Source organism: Zootoca vivipara, chromosome 5 (genome assembly GCF_965207765.1).
Source record: "Zootoca vivipara chromosome 5, rZooViv2.hap1.1, whole genome shotgun sequence".
NCBI lineage: Eukaryota > Metazoa > Chordata > Lepidosauria > Squamata > Lacertidae > Zootoca > Zootoca vivipara.
Genome location: NC_142588.1, coordinates 37190807 through 37209029, shown reverse-complemented (window position 1 = coordinate 37209029; position 18223 = coordinate 37190807). Strand labels below are relative to the sequence as shown.

General features: G+C 43.9%; 1 protein-coding gene and 1 long non-coding RNA gene across 2 annotated transcripts; one reads left to right on the top strand and one right to left on the bottom strand.

Moving 5' to 3' along the window:
• Positions 1–1476: 1476 nt before the first annotated feature.
• BNIP3 (BCL2 interacting protein 3) lies at positions 1477–12010 on the bottom strand. The gene is made up of 6 exons (XM_035138070.3): positions 11497–12010; positions 7452–7629; positions 6467–6551; positions 5933–6039; positions 5680–5829; positions 1477–3339 (listed from the first exon to the last, which is right to left on the bottom strand). Exons 1-6 carry the CDS (start codon positions 11540–11542, stop codon positions 3285–3287), a joined length of 621 nt encoding a protein of 206 aa, XP_034993961.1. The 5' UTR covers positions 11543–12010; the 3' UTR covers positions 1477–3284.
• Positions 11809–16255, top strand: LOC148685647 (uncharacterized). Its single transcript, XR_015950202.1, has 2 exons — positions 11809–11885; positions 11970–16255. It is a non-coding gene; the product is annotated as an uncharacterized LOC148685647 (long non-coding RNA).
• Positions 16256–18223: the final 1968 nt, after the last annotated feature.

Sequence of the window (18223 nt, the reverse complement as noted above, 5' to 3'; positions counted from 1 at the left end):
ACTATTGCCAAGCAGCTTGGTGAGAAGGTGACAACAGTTGGTGCAATAATTCGCAAATGGAAGAAACACTGTCAACCTCCCTCGGACTCGGGCTCCATGCAAGATCTCACCTCGTGGATTTGCAATGATCAGGAGAACGGTGATGAAGTAGCCCAGAACTACACAGGGGAAACTTGTCGATATCAGGGCAGCTGGGACCATAGTCGTCATGAAAACAGTTGGTGACACACTGCGCCGTGAAGGACTGAGATCGTGCAAAGCCCGCAAGGTCCCCTTGCTCAAGACAGCACATGTACAGGCCTGTCTGCAGTTTGCCAATGCACATCTGAATGACCCAGAGAACTGGGTGAAAGTGTTGTGGTCAGATAAGACCAAAATCGAGCTCTTTGGCATCAACTCAACTTGCCGTGTTTGGAGGAGGAGGAATGCTGCCTACGACCCCAAGAACACCATCCCCACTGTCAAACATGGAGGGAGACATAATATGCTTTCGGGGTGTTTTTTTGCTAAGGGGACAGGGCACCTTCACCGCATCGAAGGGACGATGGATGGGACCATATATCATCAAATCTTGGGTGAGCACCTCCTTCCCTCAGCCAGGGCATTGAAAATGGGTGAAGGATAGGTATTCCAGCATGACAATGACCCAAAACACATGGCCAAGGCAACAAAAGAGTGGCTCAAGAAGAAGCACATTAAGGTCCTGGAGTGGCCTAACCAGTCTCCAGACCTTAATCCCATCGAAAATCTGTGGATGGAGCTGAAGGTTCGAGTAGTTTTCACATCAGCCTCGAAATCTTACTGACTTGGAGAGGATCTGCAAAGAGGAGTGGGACAAAATACCGCCTGAGATATGTGCAAACCTGGTAGCCACCTACAAGAAACGTCTGACCTCTAATTGCCAACAAGGGTTTTGCCAACAAGTACTAAGTCATCTTTTGCAAAGGGATCAAATACTTATTTCACTCATTATAATGCACACCAATTTCTGGCTTTTATCTTCTGGGTTTCTTTTTCCTGTTGTTATTCTGTCTCTCACAGCTACAATAAACCTACCATTAAAATTATGGACTGGTCATTTCTTCATCATGCTCTGGGGGGTCACAAAGAGTCAGACATGACTAAACGACTAAATAACTACTACAACAACATTTCATCAGAGGGCAAACGGGCCAATTTAGCAGGGGATCAAATACTTTCCCCCCTCACTGTAGCTATATTACGTGCTAGTGACGACTGCACAGAAGTGCCTAACTTCCACAGCAGGGATGGGGGAGTTTTTCTCTAGGCCACATGCCAATGGTAAGGAGGGATGAAGCCCATGGCAATACTGCACTCTTTCTCTGCTTCTCTGCTAGCAAGTCTGCCTAGCCTTTGGATTTTATTTTTGAAACGTTTGACAACTGAACATCCTTAGCAGCACCTCTTCCTCATTTCACACATCTTGACTACTGATGACACATAATTCAAAAGCAGTGAAATATTTACTTGCTTTATTGTTTTTGTATACAGTAGTAGCAATAAACTTGTAATATACATTCAGTGGAGTATTTCACAGCTTTTCGACTTTGTGAGTTGCCAGAAGATGAAGTTCCAGATGTTTTCCATTCATGATGTGAAAGCCAAAACAGTACTATTCTAGCACAATAGTTGCACAAACTCCCACTAAATAAATGAGATTCGTATGCAGTACATAAACGGGTTAACTGCACAATGGCAACAGGCAGCTTCAATCAAGAATCCCTTTACTGCCTATCTCCTTTTGCTAAATCAAAACAAAGCTACCACTTCATTTTACGTACAACGTCCAGTTTAAAAAGTTGGTGGATTTCTTCTTTAATGTGCCTTATCTACTCAGATTTGCAAAACAGGAAAGTAATGGTCTTTAATGACTACTAAAGCCCAGAAATGAACAGCATTGTCCCCATACCATGTATTAACTCCACCCCTGATTTTTTATTTGCAAATATTCCATTCATCCCGATTCAAATGTATAAATTACTATAAGAAGTCCAAATGGGTAACTGAACAAAATCGATGGATGTACTTTAAGCCATGCGTTCAGACACAGAAAGAAAATTTATGGCGTTCCTAAGGACGCAGTTTTGTATATTCACTCTAGCAAGAGAGAGCTTCACACGTCTATATGCTTTTGAACTTGTGTGGCTGCTTTTTCCACTGATGGGCACATTCCTTGCAAGCAATAAAGCAAATATCAGTTAGAATACCCAGCTATTAATAGTAAAATGGCTTAGAGTCATCTTTCCATATGAAGCAATTTGGTGACTGGTGAAACAAAGGCACACCAATGGCTCACCTCATTCATTTTATCAAGGTATTTTAGACTACTTACACAAGAGAATGACACCAAACTGGGAGTTGTCAATGCTGCAGAGAACAGAATTGGGATTCAAGATGACCTTAACAGATCGGAGAAATGGGCCCAAACAAACAAAATTAATTTCAATAAGGACAAATGTAAGAATAGCCAGCTGCACAAATATAAGATGGGGAACATCTGGCTTGCATGTGAAAAGGATCTAGGGATATTAGTAAACCCTAAGCTTAACAGTGATGCAGCAAGAAAATAGGCTAATGCTATTCTAGGCAGTATCAACAGAGTATTGGAAAATATACTCATCTTTGGAAGTGCTTGACTACCAAAATGCATTGGTTGATCATTGTAAATATTGTAGTACCATACACAAGCATCTATTTAACTCACAAGAAGTTCCTGCAAAAACAACATTCCTTGCTGGTTTTCAATAAGGCTGCAATGATATTCAAAACTTATTTAACTGGTAAAATCACAAACAACTGGAGTTTTGTATTTGAAACCATTGTTTACTCCAGCCTTTAGAAATGTAAGGCCATAATGCTCTTGACCAAATACTCTGCTATGCAATCAAGTCGTACCAACAACAATCCAAACCAATTTCATTTTTACAAAAGTGAAACAAGACAAACCGTTTAATCCCTTGCTACATAATGTTCAATATAGACATTTTGTTCACAAACATACAGTTCAGTTAAAGACCTCTGTCAAAAATATGCTTTGATGACTTGAGCAACAAGAGGCTAGCTTACAAAGGAGTTGTTGGGTGTTGGTTTTCAATCTTTCCCTCTACAATTAGAAAAGCCCCAAGAGCACACAACATTTAGGGACCAAAACATACATAGCTGTGTCACTTCTGCACGCACAGGAGTTGCTTTTCTTTCACCATTTTGCATGTCAGGATGAATGTAGTCGTGGTTTTTGTAGGAGATGAAGATTTGTTCCCATCTTACAACGAACTGCTGCTGTAAGCTGTACTTGTCAACCGTCTTCCAATATAAATCCTGAGACCAACAAAAAGACAGCCAGTAACTGCTCTGCTTAGTTTTGAAAGGGAGTCAGATGGTAGGGAACCCCCTTTTCCTCTTGCTTTGACTACTCACTATGCTATAAAATTAGTGGGAATCTAGTAGGTAAATATACCTGATACCACAAAGGATCCAACCTTGTAAGCAGCTGGTTACCTACACCGAGGAAGAATTGGTTGGGATAGGTTAACCCAGGGGTAGTCAACCTTTTTATACCTACCGTCCACTAATGCAGAGGTTGGCAACCTAAGGCCCACTTGGCAAGTCCTCGTGCGCTTCACTAAACTGGCGCAGCCTGGCACGGGGACTCTCTTCTGCAGCTCCAGAAATCGCTTCTGCACATGCCCAGATGCTGGAAATCACGTCTGCGCATGTCCGCGGCGCCGGAAATTGTTTCTGCGCATGCCCAGATGCCGGAAATCGCTTCTGCGCATGCCCAGATGCCGGAAATCGCTTCTGCGCAGGCACAATTTTTGGCACCTGGGCATGTGCAGAAGCAATTTCCGGCACCGCAGACATGCACAGACGCGATTTCCGGCATCGCGCTGCACCGGCCCGCCCACAGAGGATCTCCGCGGGAGTGATCCGGCCCATGCCCAGTAAGCCTTGCCGACCCCTGCACTAATGCATCTTTCTTGATGGTAAAATTTCCTTACCGCCCACCAGTGCTTGATGGAAGGAGGATTCAGCTTGTGCCGTAGAACCCCCTACTGCCCACCTAGAATCCGGAAAGGCCCACTAGTGTGCGGTAGGGACAAAGTTGACAACCCCTTGGTTAACCGAAGAAAAGCTTCCCATCCTAACACACCCAGAGGGTTAGAGGGGCCTGCTGAACCCTGTGGGATAGGGGGCTGGAAGCACATTTTCCTCACACACTTCCTGATGCTGGGAGCCTTATCATTTTTCTAGGCAGTTACAAGGAAGCCTTTTGTAAGCTTGGAAAACTTGGCTCCATCTGGGCCACATCCATGTGAGCAAGTAATAGTTGTGAACTGATTATCACCAGAGTTAAGAAGAGAGCAGAGAGAATTGCAGCAGGTCCTTTACATCTCGGTCATCATCTGCTAGATTTACTCCCATCTGGACGTCGCTACAGGTCTTCATATACAAAATCGCCCAGGCACAGGAACAGTTTTTCCCCTTGTGCCATTAAATTGTTAAATTTGTAGATGTGTAGCTGAAAGGGAGGTCAATCATGGGTGGGTTTCTTTGCTTATTTGTATTGTGAGTGGAACAGTGTGTGTATGTTTACATTGCAATGTAGCCGAAACAAATTCCAAGTATGTTGGAAAGTGTACTTGGCCAATAATAAATTATTATTATTTATTATTATTGTCATTATTACTTGCAAGGCTGAAATAGCCTCCATTGGATGTCTGCTTCCAACGGATTGCATCCAATGGAGCTGCGCCTACTCATATAGCAGATTTCTGCTTATGGAACAGAACTTCCTCCTCTTGTTGGCCTCCCTTCCACCCGGCACCCTCAAAATCTGCTCCAGGGGATTGGGGAAGTTTTGATGCATGAGTGGAACTCCAGATGCACAGCGCTGGACATCACTCAATACCTTGCACACATCTCTATGCCATTCGCATTAGATGACAAAATGCAAAATACCGAGGCACTGAAAAAACAAACTTGGTGTGTGTGTGTGTGTGTGTGTGTGTGTGTGTGTGTGTGAAATCCGGTCCACTTCAAGGATCAGGCAAAGCTACTACAAAGTCAGATTTCATGTTTTTTAGCTGTGATAAAATGTCATAGTTGCAACCTGTCATGTCTAAGACTCCTCGGAGCCAATCTGGGATGAAGGAAATGTCATTCCATTGCTGCCATTCACTCAGCAGCAATTACATTTCTGCACATTTATCACCCCAAAGGCTTCTTGAATGATTCCCTGAATGCAGATTCAGTCCATGTAACTATATTTGATTGTGATGGGTAAATTACATTTTGGTGGAGTTTTCACTGCAAGTTATCTTGTAGATCAGGAATGGGGAGCCTATTCTCCAGATGTTGGACTCCAACAGACCCAGCCAGCATGGTCAGTGATGGGATTTGTAGTCCAGCAAAATCAGGTTCCCCATCCTGGCTGTGCATCAAAACATTTGGAAGTGGGCCAAAGCGTAAAATCAAGAGCCTAGTTTTTCCACTATAAAATCATCTCTGTGCCTTAAAAAAAATGAGCACTGTCTTTCTGTGTTACTCTCCTTTCGTGTAAATTAGTCAACACAGAAGTTGCTTATGTTTCCGGGAGAAGCACACTAGACTTCTGGTCCCCTACAATCCCCACATTGAATTGACTGAAGGACTCCTTACCCTAATCCAATGGCAAGCAGATGAGAAAGCAACAGAGATGGCAGAAAAACCTTCAAAAATTCCGCAGAGAAGATGCCTCCTTTCTTCATCACGCTTGTGTTTCTCATGCTGAGGGTAGCAGTGCGCTTGGGGTGTTTAAACAGAAATTCCCTAGTTTGTGACGAGAAAAGAGAGAAAGAATCCAATCTGTAAATGTCTGTCGCCATATTCTGTACATACCAGCGGGAATGAAGGCATCTTCTGTCACACTTACTTGGGTGGAATGTTTTCAGGCCTGCTGGACCAGTCCCACATCCAGTCAGAATTTCTCTTCAAAAGCTGTTCAACTTCTTTCCTTCTTTCCTGAAAATCTTCCTCAGACTAAAATAAGGAGAGATATACAGTCATAGCTCTAGTTACGTATGTTTCGGGTTGTGTACGACACGGGATACGTACGTGCCGAAGCCGGAAGTAACGGAATGGGTTACCTCCAGGTTCAGCGATTCGCGCAGGCACTAAATGACGTCACGCGCATGCGCAGAATCGTGCGTGGAGCATGCGCAGATTCAGCGCTTCAGGGTAAGTACTGCTCTGGATGCGTACGGGGCTCCGGAACGGATCCCATTCATATCCAGGGGTACCACTGTAATCAATTGGTTTGGATGCTATTTCTAAAGTGAGAGGGGGAATATACCTATTCAGCTTCTTTGGTCACATCCACAGGTTCCCCATCCCCGCACCAGACCATTCGCTGGCTTGGAAAAGGCTCTCAGCCATCTGGCAATCTTCAGAAAAGGCTCAGCTTTACCTGAGAGCTATTCTTTTCTCCGCTGCCACGGCTCTCGACTTCAGAAGCTCTGTGAATGTCCTGAGGCGTCTGGGATCGAGGAGGACTTGGTAAAGAGAAGTTACAGGGCATTAACCCACATAGAACAAGGTTTCTAGATTTCGTTGCTTTAGCTGCAGGACCAAGGCAGTTCAGATTCAGATGCCACAACTCAGCCACTAAGCTCACTGGGTGACTTGGAGCCAGCCACCATCTCTCAACCTAACCAACTTCACAGGGTTGTTGTGAGGACAAAACATGTGGGTGGGTGGGCCTTTGTGAAGAACCATGCCTTCTGAGCTACTTGGAAGATTAAAATGGAGGAAATAAATACTCTCAAGATAAGCAGAGAAGAAGAATGATGAAGTTCTGAGAGTGCATACCCTCCAACATTCCTCATTTCTCACTCCCTGCCAATTGACCCTCCTTGAGCCCCCATTTTGTGTGCCCCCACCCCCGCAAAGCATTTCCTATCAGATGATGGGCAAGTGTGACCATCACTACATCAACAGTACCCTAATAGCTTGTTTTCCATTTCTGGGCTCACAAAACACAGGCTGCAGTAGTAGCATGCATAAATAACCTTTTTTGACACCTGGGAATTTCAGTCTGAATTATCCCCAACAGAAAGGACTCTGGGGTTTTTAGGAAAGTACTTTAAAACATTTTTTTCCAATTCATTATGGATCATTTCCCAATAGTCTTTTACTCTTACACAAGTCCATAAATAGAGACATTCTAGGATCAAACCAGAAGCTGGGACGGCTTTCATAATTCTGAGACTATCCCTGGAAAATGGGGACACTTGGAAGGTATAGGAGTGGCCTCAGCTCTTATCCAGAGACACTGATTGGATCAGGGCCACTTGCATCATCTCACAGATCTGCCAGCCTCTTAAGACTGTACATGCAAATAAATAGGAGAGTGAATCCTTTGAAAAGAGCAAGTGCTATCTCTTTTGTCGTACCTGTCACAATGGGAGCTCTCTCGTGAGCTGCTTCTTCCAGACTCATGCTGGGCATCTAGAAGGATTTTCTCCATGTCGCCATTGTGAATAGAAATTGAGGCTGGGCCTTGCTCCTGGCTTGTTGGCTGGGCACCATTACCATTCCCGTTGCTAGAAAAGTGCAGCTCCACCCAGGAACCTGCCGGCATAGGTTTAGAAACAAAACAAAAACCACACAATTGCATATCAGGAAGCCTTCAAGCACTTTCGTTTGCCGGCATTCTGTTCCAAGCCTGGCTTAATGGCCTTCTTCTTGCATTCCAGGAAATGAGCAGAGTATTGCCTGTTAATAATAAATCTCTGCTCTAATAGGTTCCTGCAATGATGAAGCCCTTTCAGTCACCATCAGAGAACAGGAGTTGAGACCCTATGCTGTCTCAACACCAGCACCACACTTGATGGTCCTTTCATAGATCACCTAGTTCCTACAACAGAAGACCCTGCTGTGTATGTGCAGATTAGGGATGTCAAATGAACCAGTCAGAAATTGGCTATCAAATCCTCTGACCTATCTTGATTTACTTTGTTTCCTGGAAGGGGTAGAAGAGGACATCCAAGAGGGAAAATGATCCACCTCAGGCAAGTGTGAGTAGGATGCTTAGTAGCAAAAAAAAAAAAAATGCATTCAGTATTCCAAACATGGTAGTGATACCTGGCTTGGAATCTGGATTAACAAACTCTCCGTTTTCCTTCTTAAGCATTGCAAGTCCTGGGCTGCTTTATACATTAATGGGTTGTCTTTCCATCAGCCACAGTGCCAGGATAAGCACAATTTTAATTCAGCTAGATATTAACAAATATAAGGCTCCATGCACACAACATTATATTCTACATTCAATGCACACAAGGATATTGGGGGAGGGGGTTCCCTCTACCTAGCTGGCACACAAGATGGACCTATTACATATTTCATGCCCCTGAAAAGCACTTTCCCACAAACTGACTTCATTCCAAAAATTAAAGCTGAATTGATTTTGCATTAACCACCAGAGCGTCCATTTGAAAATGGATGAAGGCGGCCCCAGCTATGGAGAAGGGCGCTGCCCAAGGACGTTGTGGGCAGTCATATACCTTCTTCACCTGAGGCATATGCAGGACAGAAAAGGCATAGCTAATCTAACCAAAGGGAAGGTTTTCAAGTCCGTAGGACGTAACCACACCCACTCTTGTGGAGGGCAGGATGTACAATCAATCTAGATGGAAAGCAGCCTGTTCAAGACAAGTATTCATGGTTCTTTATTGAGCAAAACTACTTCTTTGCACCACAAATGAAATAAGGGTGTCCATAGCTTAAGAACGGTGTGTGAGAAATTGCCACTTTTTTTCTGTGGAAGAAACAGCATCTGAATACTGCATGTCTCCAATGTCTACCATAAATGCTAGCTTTTAAAAAATTAAATGTGGATATGTGGGCTGAGACTAATTATACAGCATTTTGAATCCTTCCATTCGGATTTAGTAAGTCTTTATTATGCACAATCAAAGGAATCGACTTCAGGTGCAGCATCTTACAAATCAGTTCATTGTCCTTGTCTGTGGCCTGCCTCTGGGGACTAAAATCCCCAGGATGCTTAGTAGCAGGAGAAGCTGTTGTGTATTGAAACAGAAGCAAGGAAGCAAAAACGGGGAGGGGGAGAACCAGCACAAGCAACATGTCAAACAACCGCAGGCATCCCTGTTGCCAGACTGAAGCTAAAAATAGCCTACAGATTATATATTATGCCACCTACTACATAATATCCCCTGAACAAACAAGTCCCTCCGGGTCACTTTGAAAAATAAACAGTCCCTAGGAATTGTGAAATACCCTCTTTCAAAACAAAAGTTATAAAAGGCACCAACAGTTTTCAGTCACATGGCATAAATAGACAGCTGCCAGCCTGTGCTTCTGCAGGCTACGTCTTGAAGCTTTCCCAAGCAACAGAATCCCATCCTGTGGGGGGGGGGGAGCTGCACCAGTTGAATTTCTGCCGCAGAAAGAGGGGAAGAGAAGCTAGCTAACAGAACTCTAAGAGAATCACAAGGTGGCAGTCAGATTTGATTTTGTTGTCGTCATTAATGTATTAATTGCCTTCTATGCAACAGTCCCAAGGTGATGTGCAATAAAAACAACTTTAAAAAGTTAAACAAACACACACAAATAGTAAACACATTTAAAACAAAACGTACACCATACAAAACAGACACAGCAAAGACTCATTTCTCCAGCTTGGAAAGTGCAGATACGGTAGTTGGTGCCTGCCGTAGAGCAACAGGAATGCTATTTCACAGAAGAGGGCAGCCATACTAAAAGTCTCCTATGAGTAACTATGGAGCAGGCTTCTGAAAAATCTGGAACTTGCAGAAGAAGTTCTTCCACAGATCATGGGAAATAAGCTGAAGTAGAGTTTGAAAAAAAGACTACAAACTACAACTTACTTTCTCCTTGTTTTGTATTTCAGAAAAATACAACTACAACCTAGCAAGAATTCTGCCAGTGTACCCTATACATTCAAAATACCAGACAAGCAAATAAAATAAAATAAAGAAATCTAAAAGTATGGTCAATGGTGCAATGGGATGTTTCACATACTGTGCAAGTTTAACATTTATAGCTGCTTGTTTGATTTCACTTCCCTTAAGCTTTTTTTTTTTTTTTTTAAGGAGGATGGAGAATATGCACCAGCTCTAGTCACTACAGCGTAGGTAGGGCAGACTGAATGTATTAAGATCACAGCAGTACAGACTGGAAGATTTTTGCTTCCTACATAATTATTTTTGCAGCGCTACATCCAGGGAGCTCATATACATTTTGTGTATCACAGTCCTCAGTACATTTAACTCTGCATGTTAACTGCACATACATGAAATCACATGCTTCGGAAGAATCAGGTGATGAGTAGCTAAAATCACTTAAGACTCAGTTGAAAGTTGACATATTATTATTATTATTATTATTATTATTTGATACCCCACCCATCTGGCTGGGTTTCCCCAGCCACTCTGGGCGGTTTCCAACAAAAGATTAAAATACAATTAATCTAATATTAAAAACATCCCTAAACAGGGCAATAACAAGAATAATATAAATCAATACCTGCACATCCGCTTTGCAACGGACTTCACATTTAGCAATACACCCTGGTACTGTTATTATTACTTAATGATCCAATTACTGGCACAATCTACATCCCACTGAGGTCAATGGGGAAATTCCCTTTCGTGTTGCAATCTACCTTCTCATTGTATGTTGGTAATAAAACCCAGGACTGCAGCTCCTTGAACAAGTGCCGTATGTCAATAATTTCCAAAGGCCAATTATTTACAGCCACAAACGTTGCACAAAGTTCTGAGTAAGGGGCCTATGAGTCATGCAGGCAAAGGTGTCATGAGCACAGATGGGAGAGAGCAGGGATGACTCTCGCAACAACAACAACAACAACAACAACAATAATAATAATAATAATAATAATAATAATAATAATAATAATAAGTGCCCTGGATCTGCCCGTTCTGCACTTCGAAGGCCTCGAGCTACACAGCCCTCTGTCTGAACAACACTTGCCCTCCTGGTTGGCACTTCAGCTTGCCAGGAGCATTACACGGCCGGTGCGAGTTGAAGGAGAAGCAGCAGCAGCATATTTCCAAATCTTAGAGAGAAGTCAAGTTATCGACAGCCCCACCATACCGAGAGGGCCTTGGCCAGGAAACGGGGGCAAGCTTTCACCCTGGCATTTCGTCATCCCATCTCTCAGCTTCTCCTACCAGTGCCACCCCCTCCACGAATTTCAGAATCGCAACCACCGTTAGGGAAAGGGGAGAAAAGAAAAAGAGTGACTTGGGGAAATCTCTGGGGTTCAGAAACCAGGCGATCAGGAATCCCCAATATCTCTGCCTCTGATCAGCCAAGGAGAAGAAGAAAAGCCCCCCCCCCCGAGCAAGACTTCTCCCAGCAGAGGCCCAATGGTAAAGGGGGACCTTAATGATCATACTGATTTCATTACAACTTAGGAGGCCGATCCCTTACCCTGCAAGTTCTCTTCTTGCACCCCCAGCCCCTCGCTCGACGACATGGCTCCTAGGAAAGAAGCGCGTCTATTTTGGAGTCTCTCTCTCTCGGCTGCTCTCTTCCCGCTGACGCCGCTGACAGTAGCAGCTGCTGCCTGTTTCGGGAGCCAGCCGCGCACACCCAGCTGATCGACCCCAGGGAGGGAGAGATCCCGTCTGTTATTGTTATTGTTGCTGCTGCAGGTTCGAGGGATGGTGACGTCGAGGGGAAACGAGCGGCCCGGATTGGCTGGCAGGCCAGATCTTCGCCACGCCTCCTCCTCCTCCGGCTGGCGATGTTTGCAGTCAGCTGGCTGCAAGAAGCGAGCAGGGGAAGAAGCGCAAAGAGAGCAAGCGTGGAATCGGGAGGTATGTAAATATCAACCCTTGAAATGATCGCAGTATTTTGCGATGTTCCCCAGCAAGGCGGCTCAGCTGTTTCTCCCCCAACAGGCCTGCTATGCTCGCGCAATGGAATTGTTGTTATTAATATTATCGGGAGCACTTTAACACAGGATTTAAACCCACGAAGAGACCCTGCCCACCGGACCATCAACTGCATTGCACGCTCCGGATTGGCTGGAGTGGGTGGCAGAAGGTAACCGATCCCGTATTGGTCGCTGAGCGTGGCTGAGCTTCTCTTTGATTGGGTGAGGAGCGGGGTGGGGTGGGGACCTCCAGGAGGATCTCGTCGCCACCCACCCTCCTAGTTAATCTTTAGAAATAAATGAACGATTGTGACCTCCTGTTCCAGCAGCGTCTCGTGCAGCCCTTAAACTCGTGCGCTTGCTAGGCAACTTGTTGACCTGTCCAGCTTGGTCGTCTGGGAACATTAACCCCTTGCTAGATGCAAAGGCTCTTTCGCTTCCTGCGCTGTTATCTATCACTTTCCTGGTGCACACACACACAAAAATGTGCTGTTAAGCTTTCGCAAGCAAATGTCTCCTGAAAGCTCCTTTACCCCACTAGCCTATTTGATAATCTCCCTATTGCCTAAACTAGTACGCCACTTCTGTTTCCTAGGGCTAGGGTAGCTATGTAGAGCAATAAAACTCCACAGGCTATTCTGAAATCTGCGAAGAACCTAGGAAGCTGTCTCAAACCTTGTCAGAACATAAATCCATCCAGTGCAGTATTATCTACTCTGCTCTCCATAGTTTAAGACTGGGGACATTAGGGACTGAATCTGGACTTTTGCACACAAATGAGATGTTCTACCACAGAGCTTGGGGCCTTCCCCAGAGGACAGTCAGCATATCAGCTGATACATGGCACATAGTGGCATTCCTCCCACCTCTTGGAAATGCTTCTTCTCTGTAACCTTGTGTTGATTTTGCCTGCTTAAGAAAATGCTTCTGGTTTTCTGAGAAACATGCCCAAGAGCCAGAATGTTTCCAAGCATGGTATGTTCAAGGTTACAGCTTCTGCTTCACTGGCCTCTCCCATCTGGGAGCAAGAGCACCAGGGGATGGGTATAGCCATGTGCCAGATGGAGAAAGTGCAGTTTTACCATTTCCAAAAATAGGCTGAGCCAGCATACAGGTATGTTTTCACCTCAACACAGATCAAAAACATCCATAATTGGGTTCCCATAACTCCAAGGTGCCTCTGATGAACATAGAGACACCCTAAGGAAAAGTGTGACATTCCAAGATCAAATCAGAATCTGGGACTATCCCTGGAAAATAGGGACACTGATGCTTTGCCCCCCACCCACCCACTTTGTCCTCACCCACCACTGCTGGTATGTGTTTCTCAACCACTTTCTCCTGAAGGAATGCAGTCCCCAACTGCTCAAAAGATTGTCCACTTCTGCTATGAGGTGAGACAGAGAGTCCAAGAACTTTGCGCAGGGATCAATGTGAGCATGGGTTTGTACCCGGCCTTTCCACTTCCAGATCCAGGAGTCTGTTGGCTGCACTACTTTGGCACCCACCAGTGTATCTCAACTAGCAGTGTATAACTTGAGAACAAAAAAGACACTGAGGTAACTCAGGTGGTGTCCCGTCGTAAACTCTGCTCTGTTAGTGTCATCCCTTCATCTTTATGCTAGTCAGTAGATACTGATAACTTTCCCCCAAAGAGATTCCTCTCTGGAAGTTCAGCTCTATAGAAACCCTGTCAGCTGCAGTGTTGATGGTATTTTGTTGGTTGTTAGCACAGATGAGTGAGTCAGAGACTGTACTCTGTAACCTTGAAGGTTTTCACAATAGGCTTCGTAGCCAACCACAGAAGCAATAGGGAGGGAAGTTGGCCCATCTCTTCAGGAACTGAAAATAACTGGAGAGTAAAATAATCCATGCTTGTTCTGGAGAGAACCTTCATGTGGTGTAATGCTCCTTTGAGTCCAACACCCATTCTGAAGGTTGCTCTGGAATGATGATGATGATGATTATTATTATTATTATTAATAATAATTTCATACTGCTTCATATTTTTAAGAGGAAAAAATCTCAGAGCAGTTTACAACACATTAAAACGTCGAACAAAACAATCCAGAATAAAACATGACCGAAGAAAGTCAAATATAAAGTATACATTCAAAGCAACTTACTTAACAGGAAACTAAAATATTGTGTTAGGTAAAGGTAAAGGCACCCCTGACCATTAGGTCCAGTTGTGACCGACTCTGGGGTTGCTGCGCTCATCTCGCATTATTGGCCGAGGGAGCCGGCGTACAGCTTCCAGGTCATGTGGCCAGCATGACAAAGCCGCTTCTGGCAAACCAGAGCAGTGCACGGAAATGCAACGGGCTCTCACCCCATTGCAGGGATTCGAGCCGCCGACCTTCTGATCAGCAAGCCCTAGGCTCTGTGGTTTAACCCACAGCGCCACCTGCGTCCCGCTAATTATGTTAAAGGTTTCAAAATAATGCATTGCAAAGGAGGTTACAGAATGCACGTTAACACAGCAAAGTTAACAAAAAATATTAAAACACTTCTAAAGGAAGTCAAATATAAACTGCACATTTAAAACAAAATAATAAGAAAAAATAATAAAACCGCATAATTAATAGCCAATTCAGTGTCAAAAGTGGGTAGAACAGGCCTGACAAAACATTCCCATGGACCCATCTTATTTTGATGGTTGTAAGTTGTTTTAAATTGTTTCTTTTTTTAAAATGCTGTAACCTGCCATGGGATCTTAGGGTGAAGTGTGGGTTGTAAATAAATTATAATAGTTATTAATTATATTAATAATGCTTAGAACAGGAATGGGCACCCTTTGGCTCTCCAGATTGTGTTAGACTTCAACTTTGATCAGTCCTTAAAGCAGTATGTAATTTTTAAATTATTATTTTATTTTTATGGATGTAATTTTAGCGGCAGCAACAACAATAAATAACTAGTGTAGCCCATCAACATTTGGAAGGCCCCACAGGCTTCCCATCGTTGGCTTTGAATAACCCCTAGTAACCCAAACAGCCTGACTCAGCGTCAGGCAAGCTTCCTTTGTTCCTACTTCTTGGGGGAAATGGCATCAGCATGAAATGAAATGAAATGCACTTCCCTAATGGCAGGTAATAAAGTGTCTTCTAGGCTGAGTCCATTTAGCATGCCTCATTTGTGTGTGTGTGCACTCTGGTTCAGGCCAATGGGGAGCACATGATTTCCCCCCAAAGAATCCTGGGAATTGTAGTTCCCCCCTCAGGGAGCCACAATTCCAAGCACCTTTAATATACCACAGTTCGCAAGATTCTTTGAGAGAAGTCATACATGCTTTAAATATGTGGCACAGATCTGGGCCTTAGTTTACACTCTGGTATCTGCACTTTAAAATCCTTCTAAGTGACCCAGCAAGTAGACCGCGTTCCAGACATACTAATCCTTATATCTGATTATCCATATTTATTTCCCCCATCCAAAGCAGCTGGTCTCAGTGACTGGAAGACTTAGGTGTTGCAATACAGCTATCAGAAACTCGCATTCTGGAGAATTTTGTTGATTGCTGCTAACACAGTGAGATACACACACACACACACACAGAGAGAGAGAGAGAGAGAGAGAGAGAGAGAGAGAGAGAGAGAGAGAGAGAGAGAGAGAGAGAAGATTTGCTTGGATTATCAACAATCTTGCCTATATCAATACCAAGAAGCAAACTGTAGCCTTGAGATCAATCCCCACAATCTCCATGATGACCCACAAATCCCAGGCTCCCACAAATGCAAACCGTGTTATCTTCCTTAAATATTGACTGAGACTGTAATAATCTCTGGAAAAGAAGCACATTCTAAAAATAGGTGATTGCTAATTTAACAACACTACAGTACTTGGTGCATAGGAGCCAGAGAAAAGGCTGCTTTTGAGAACCGGGAAGGACATTTAATGATAAAAAGGTGATTTCTGTGGCTGAAGATTTTATGGACTCATTATCTAGTTAAATGCAATCAAGAAGGAACAGACAGTTATCTGCCTCAACTCTCATTCCTATGAGATCCTGTTGCAAGTGAGACCACCTTGGCTGTGAGTCCTGGAAGACCTGCTCCCTGGCTTGCTAAGCCGTTTTTTCAGCCTGGGAAGAGCAGGATCCTCACTGACTGCAGCTGCAAAAGCTGAGGCAGCAGAACAGACTCTTGGGCTGGGATATTGTTTAGAGGGTTTTGTTGCTGTTGCTGTTGCTGATATTAATTTTCTTACATCTTCCTTTTTAGATCTGTTTGCGATTTATGTGGAAATTGTTTAGATATGGTTATATACTTGTTGATGGTTGTCAAACCATAAATAAATGGTTTATGACTACTTTTGTTGTGTTTGTAATTATATAAACTCTTTTGTGCTGTAAGGTGCCCTGAGCATGGTTTTAACTATGGAAAGACGGCATACAAGTCAAATGACGATGGTGATGATGCAAAAAAACAACAACAAAAAAACACAGGGAGACAAAATGAGGGGAACTTGGAGGGAGAGGGGTTTATGGGAGGAAAAGAAATTCTATGCATATGCACACCCAAACTCTATCTGTTTCCAATAGTACTTTGATATTTCCATGCTACTAGGGTTCAACAAATATGATACTGTATTTACGCAAATCTAATGCGCCATCGGATCTAATGCACACCTCAGTTTTCAAAACCTTGAAACCAAAAAAAGTTTTTTGCTAGTGAATGTAAATGCACCATCAAATATAATGTGAAGCCTACTTTTCGTGACATAATTCGGCCAAAAATGGTGCGCATTACATTCGAGTAAATACGGTAGGTTCTGGGACCCCTTTCTGGATCTGCTTATTGTATCAGGTCTTGTACATGTCTGCCCAGGACTAGATAAACATCCTTCTGATTCTGTGCTCACACATACAAATGCAAAACTGCTCAAGTTGACCCATGTCTGATCATTCATTTTATAGCAGATTTCAGACTGGCATTCTTCCGGAATAGCTCTCTGTTGCCCTCTGCCGTCCAGCAACAACATTGGCACCCGGGTGAGAAAATAAAGAAATCTCTGTCCGTTCTCTGTCTTCCTCCCCTCCTGCTCTGTTTACTATCTAGCCTCAAATTTGGACAACTCGAAAGCTTGCACAATATGTTGTGATATTTTGTTGGCCCTACAATGGATTTTGGACGTTTCCAGTGGGTCAAACCAACTACGTACTTTACCTTCTTGTGTGAACTCTGAAAGAGTAGCACTGCTGAGCTGGCTTTCCAGGTTCACTTTTCCATGGGAGGTGCAACATTTCTGTGCAACTTCCCAGGGATGAGATGCTAGTTATGTAATTCTTTATTTCTGTACAGTGTGCTGGTTGCTATGCACACCCCTACCCACCAGCCAGGCAAGGAAAAAGGGATTAACAGAGTTCAAGGGCACATTCCAGCCAGGTTGAAAACACTTAAGGAGGATGCAAAGCAGGGCTGGTGAGGGGCAAGACCTAGGGAGAGGGGGTGTGGTTAGAGAGAATCACAGTGACCAGAGAGAGTAGTTTAGAAGGCTGCGTCTGGCTTCAAGTCTTCCGAGCAAAGAAACAAGAAGGCATGCTGCTCTTCATCCCATCCATAATGTGTGGCACAAACATTCTGCACCTGCAGAGGGATGGATCGTGTGTGATCTTTTCCTTTTGAGAAGATAGGATTGTGTGATTCAGCCTTCGGGCATGCAGGTATCAGGCTAGTGTACCTGTGTGACATTGGAAAACCTAATGGGAGCTGGAGGTGTGCCCCCCCCAACTCCATGTTAGGAACACCTTTCACAGAAGATGAACTATAACCCAGGTAAGCATCCTAGCTGGCCCAAAACAAAACATCATCTGGACAGAGAGCATGTTAGGTGCAAATATAGGACGACACAGTCAAATCATTTACCAGAACATCAAACCCTTCTGAGAGCCAGGTACGTTTTGCGGTGGGAGGAGTTCTTATAATATTTTTTTTGACTGAGAAATGATGCCTGGTTTGTTTGTGGATTCTTATTCAGCATTCAACTGTCTGCTGCATAGGGACGGGGTAAGCAAAACAATTAATCAGGGATGGCAAACTGGTGTGTTGCTGGTCTCAACACCATACCCTCCAGCATTTCTCTGTTGATCATTTAATAATAATAATAATAATAATGATAATAATACCCCACCCATCTGACTGAGTTGCCCCACTCTGGGCAGCTTCCAGCATATATAAAACATTAAACATTAAAAAAAACCCTTCCCTATACAGGGCTGCCTTCAGATGTCTTCTAAAGGTGGTATAGTTACTTATCTCCTTGGCTCGGGGGTCACAT

What these genes read in the sequence shown, in the direction of transcription:
- BNIP3 (XM_035138070.3), bottom strand. Translation starts at nt 11,542, where the DNA reads ATGTCGTCGAGCGAGGGGCTGGGGGTGCAAGAAGAGAACTTGCAGG. An exon ending in GCAAGAAGAGAACTTGCAGG is followed by an intron (nt 7,630 to 11,496) that starts GTAAGGGATCGG and finishes CTATGCCGGCAG; the next exon opens with GTTCCTGGGTGGAGCTGCAC. An exon ending in GAGAAAAGAATAGCTCTCAG is followed by an intron (nt 6,040 to 6,466) that starts GTAAAGCTGAGC and finishes TCCTTATTTTAG; the next exon opens with TCTGAGGAAGATTTTCAGGA.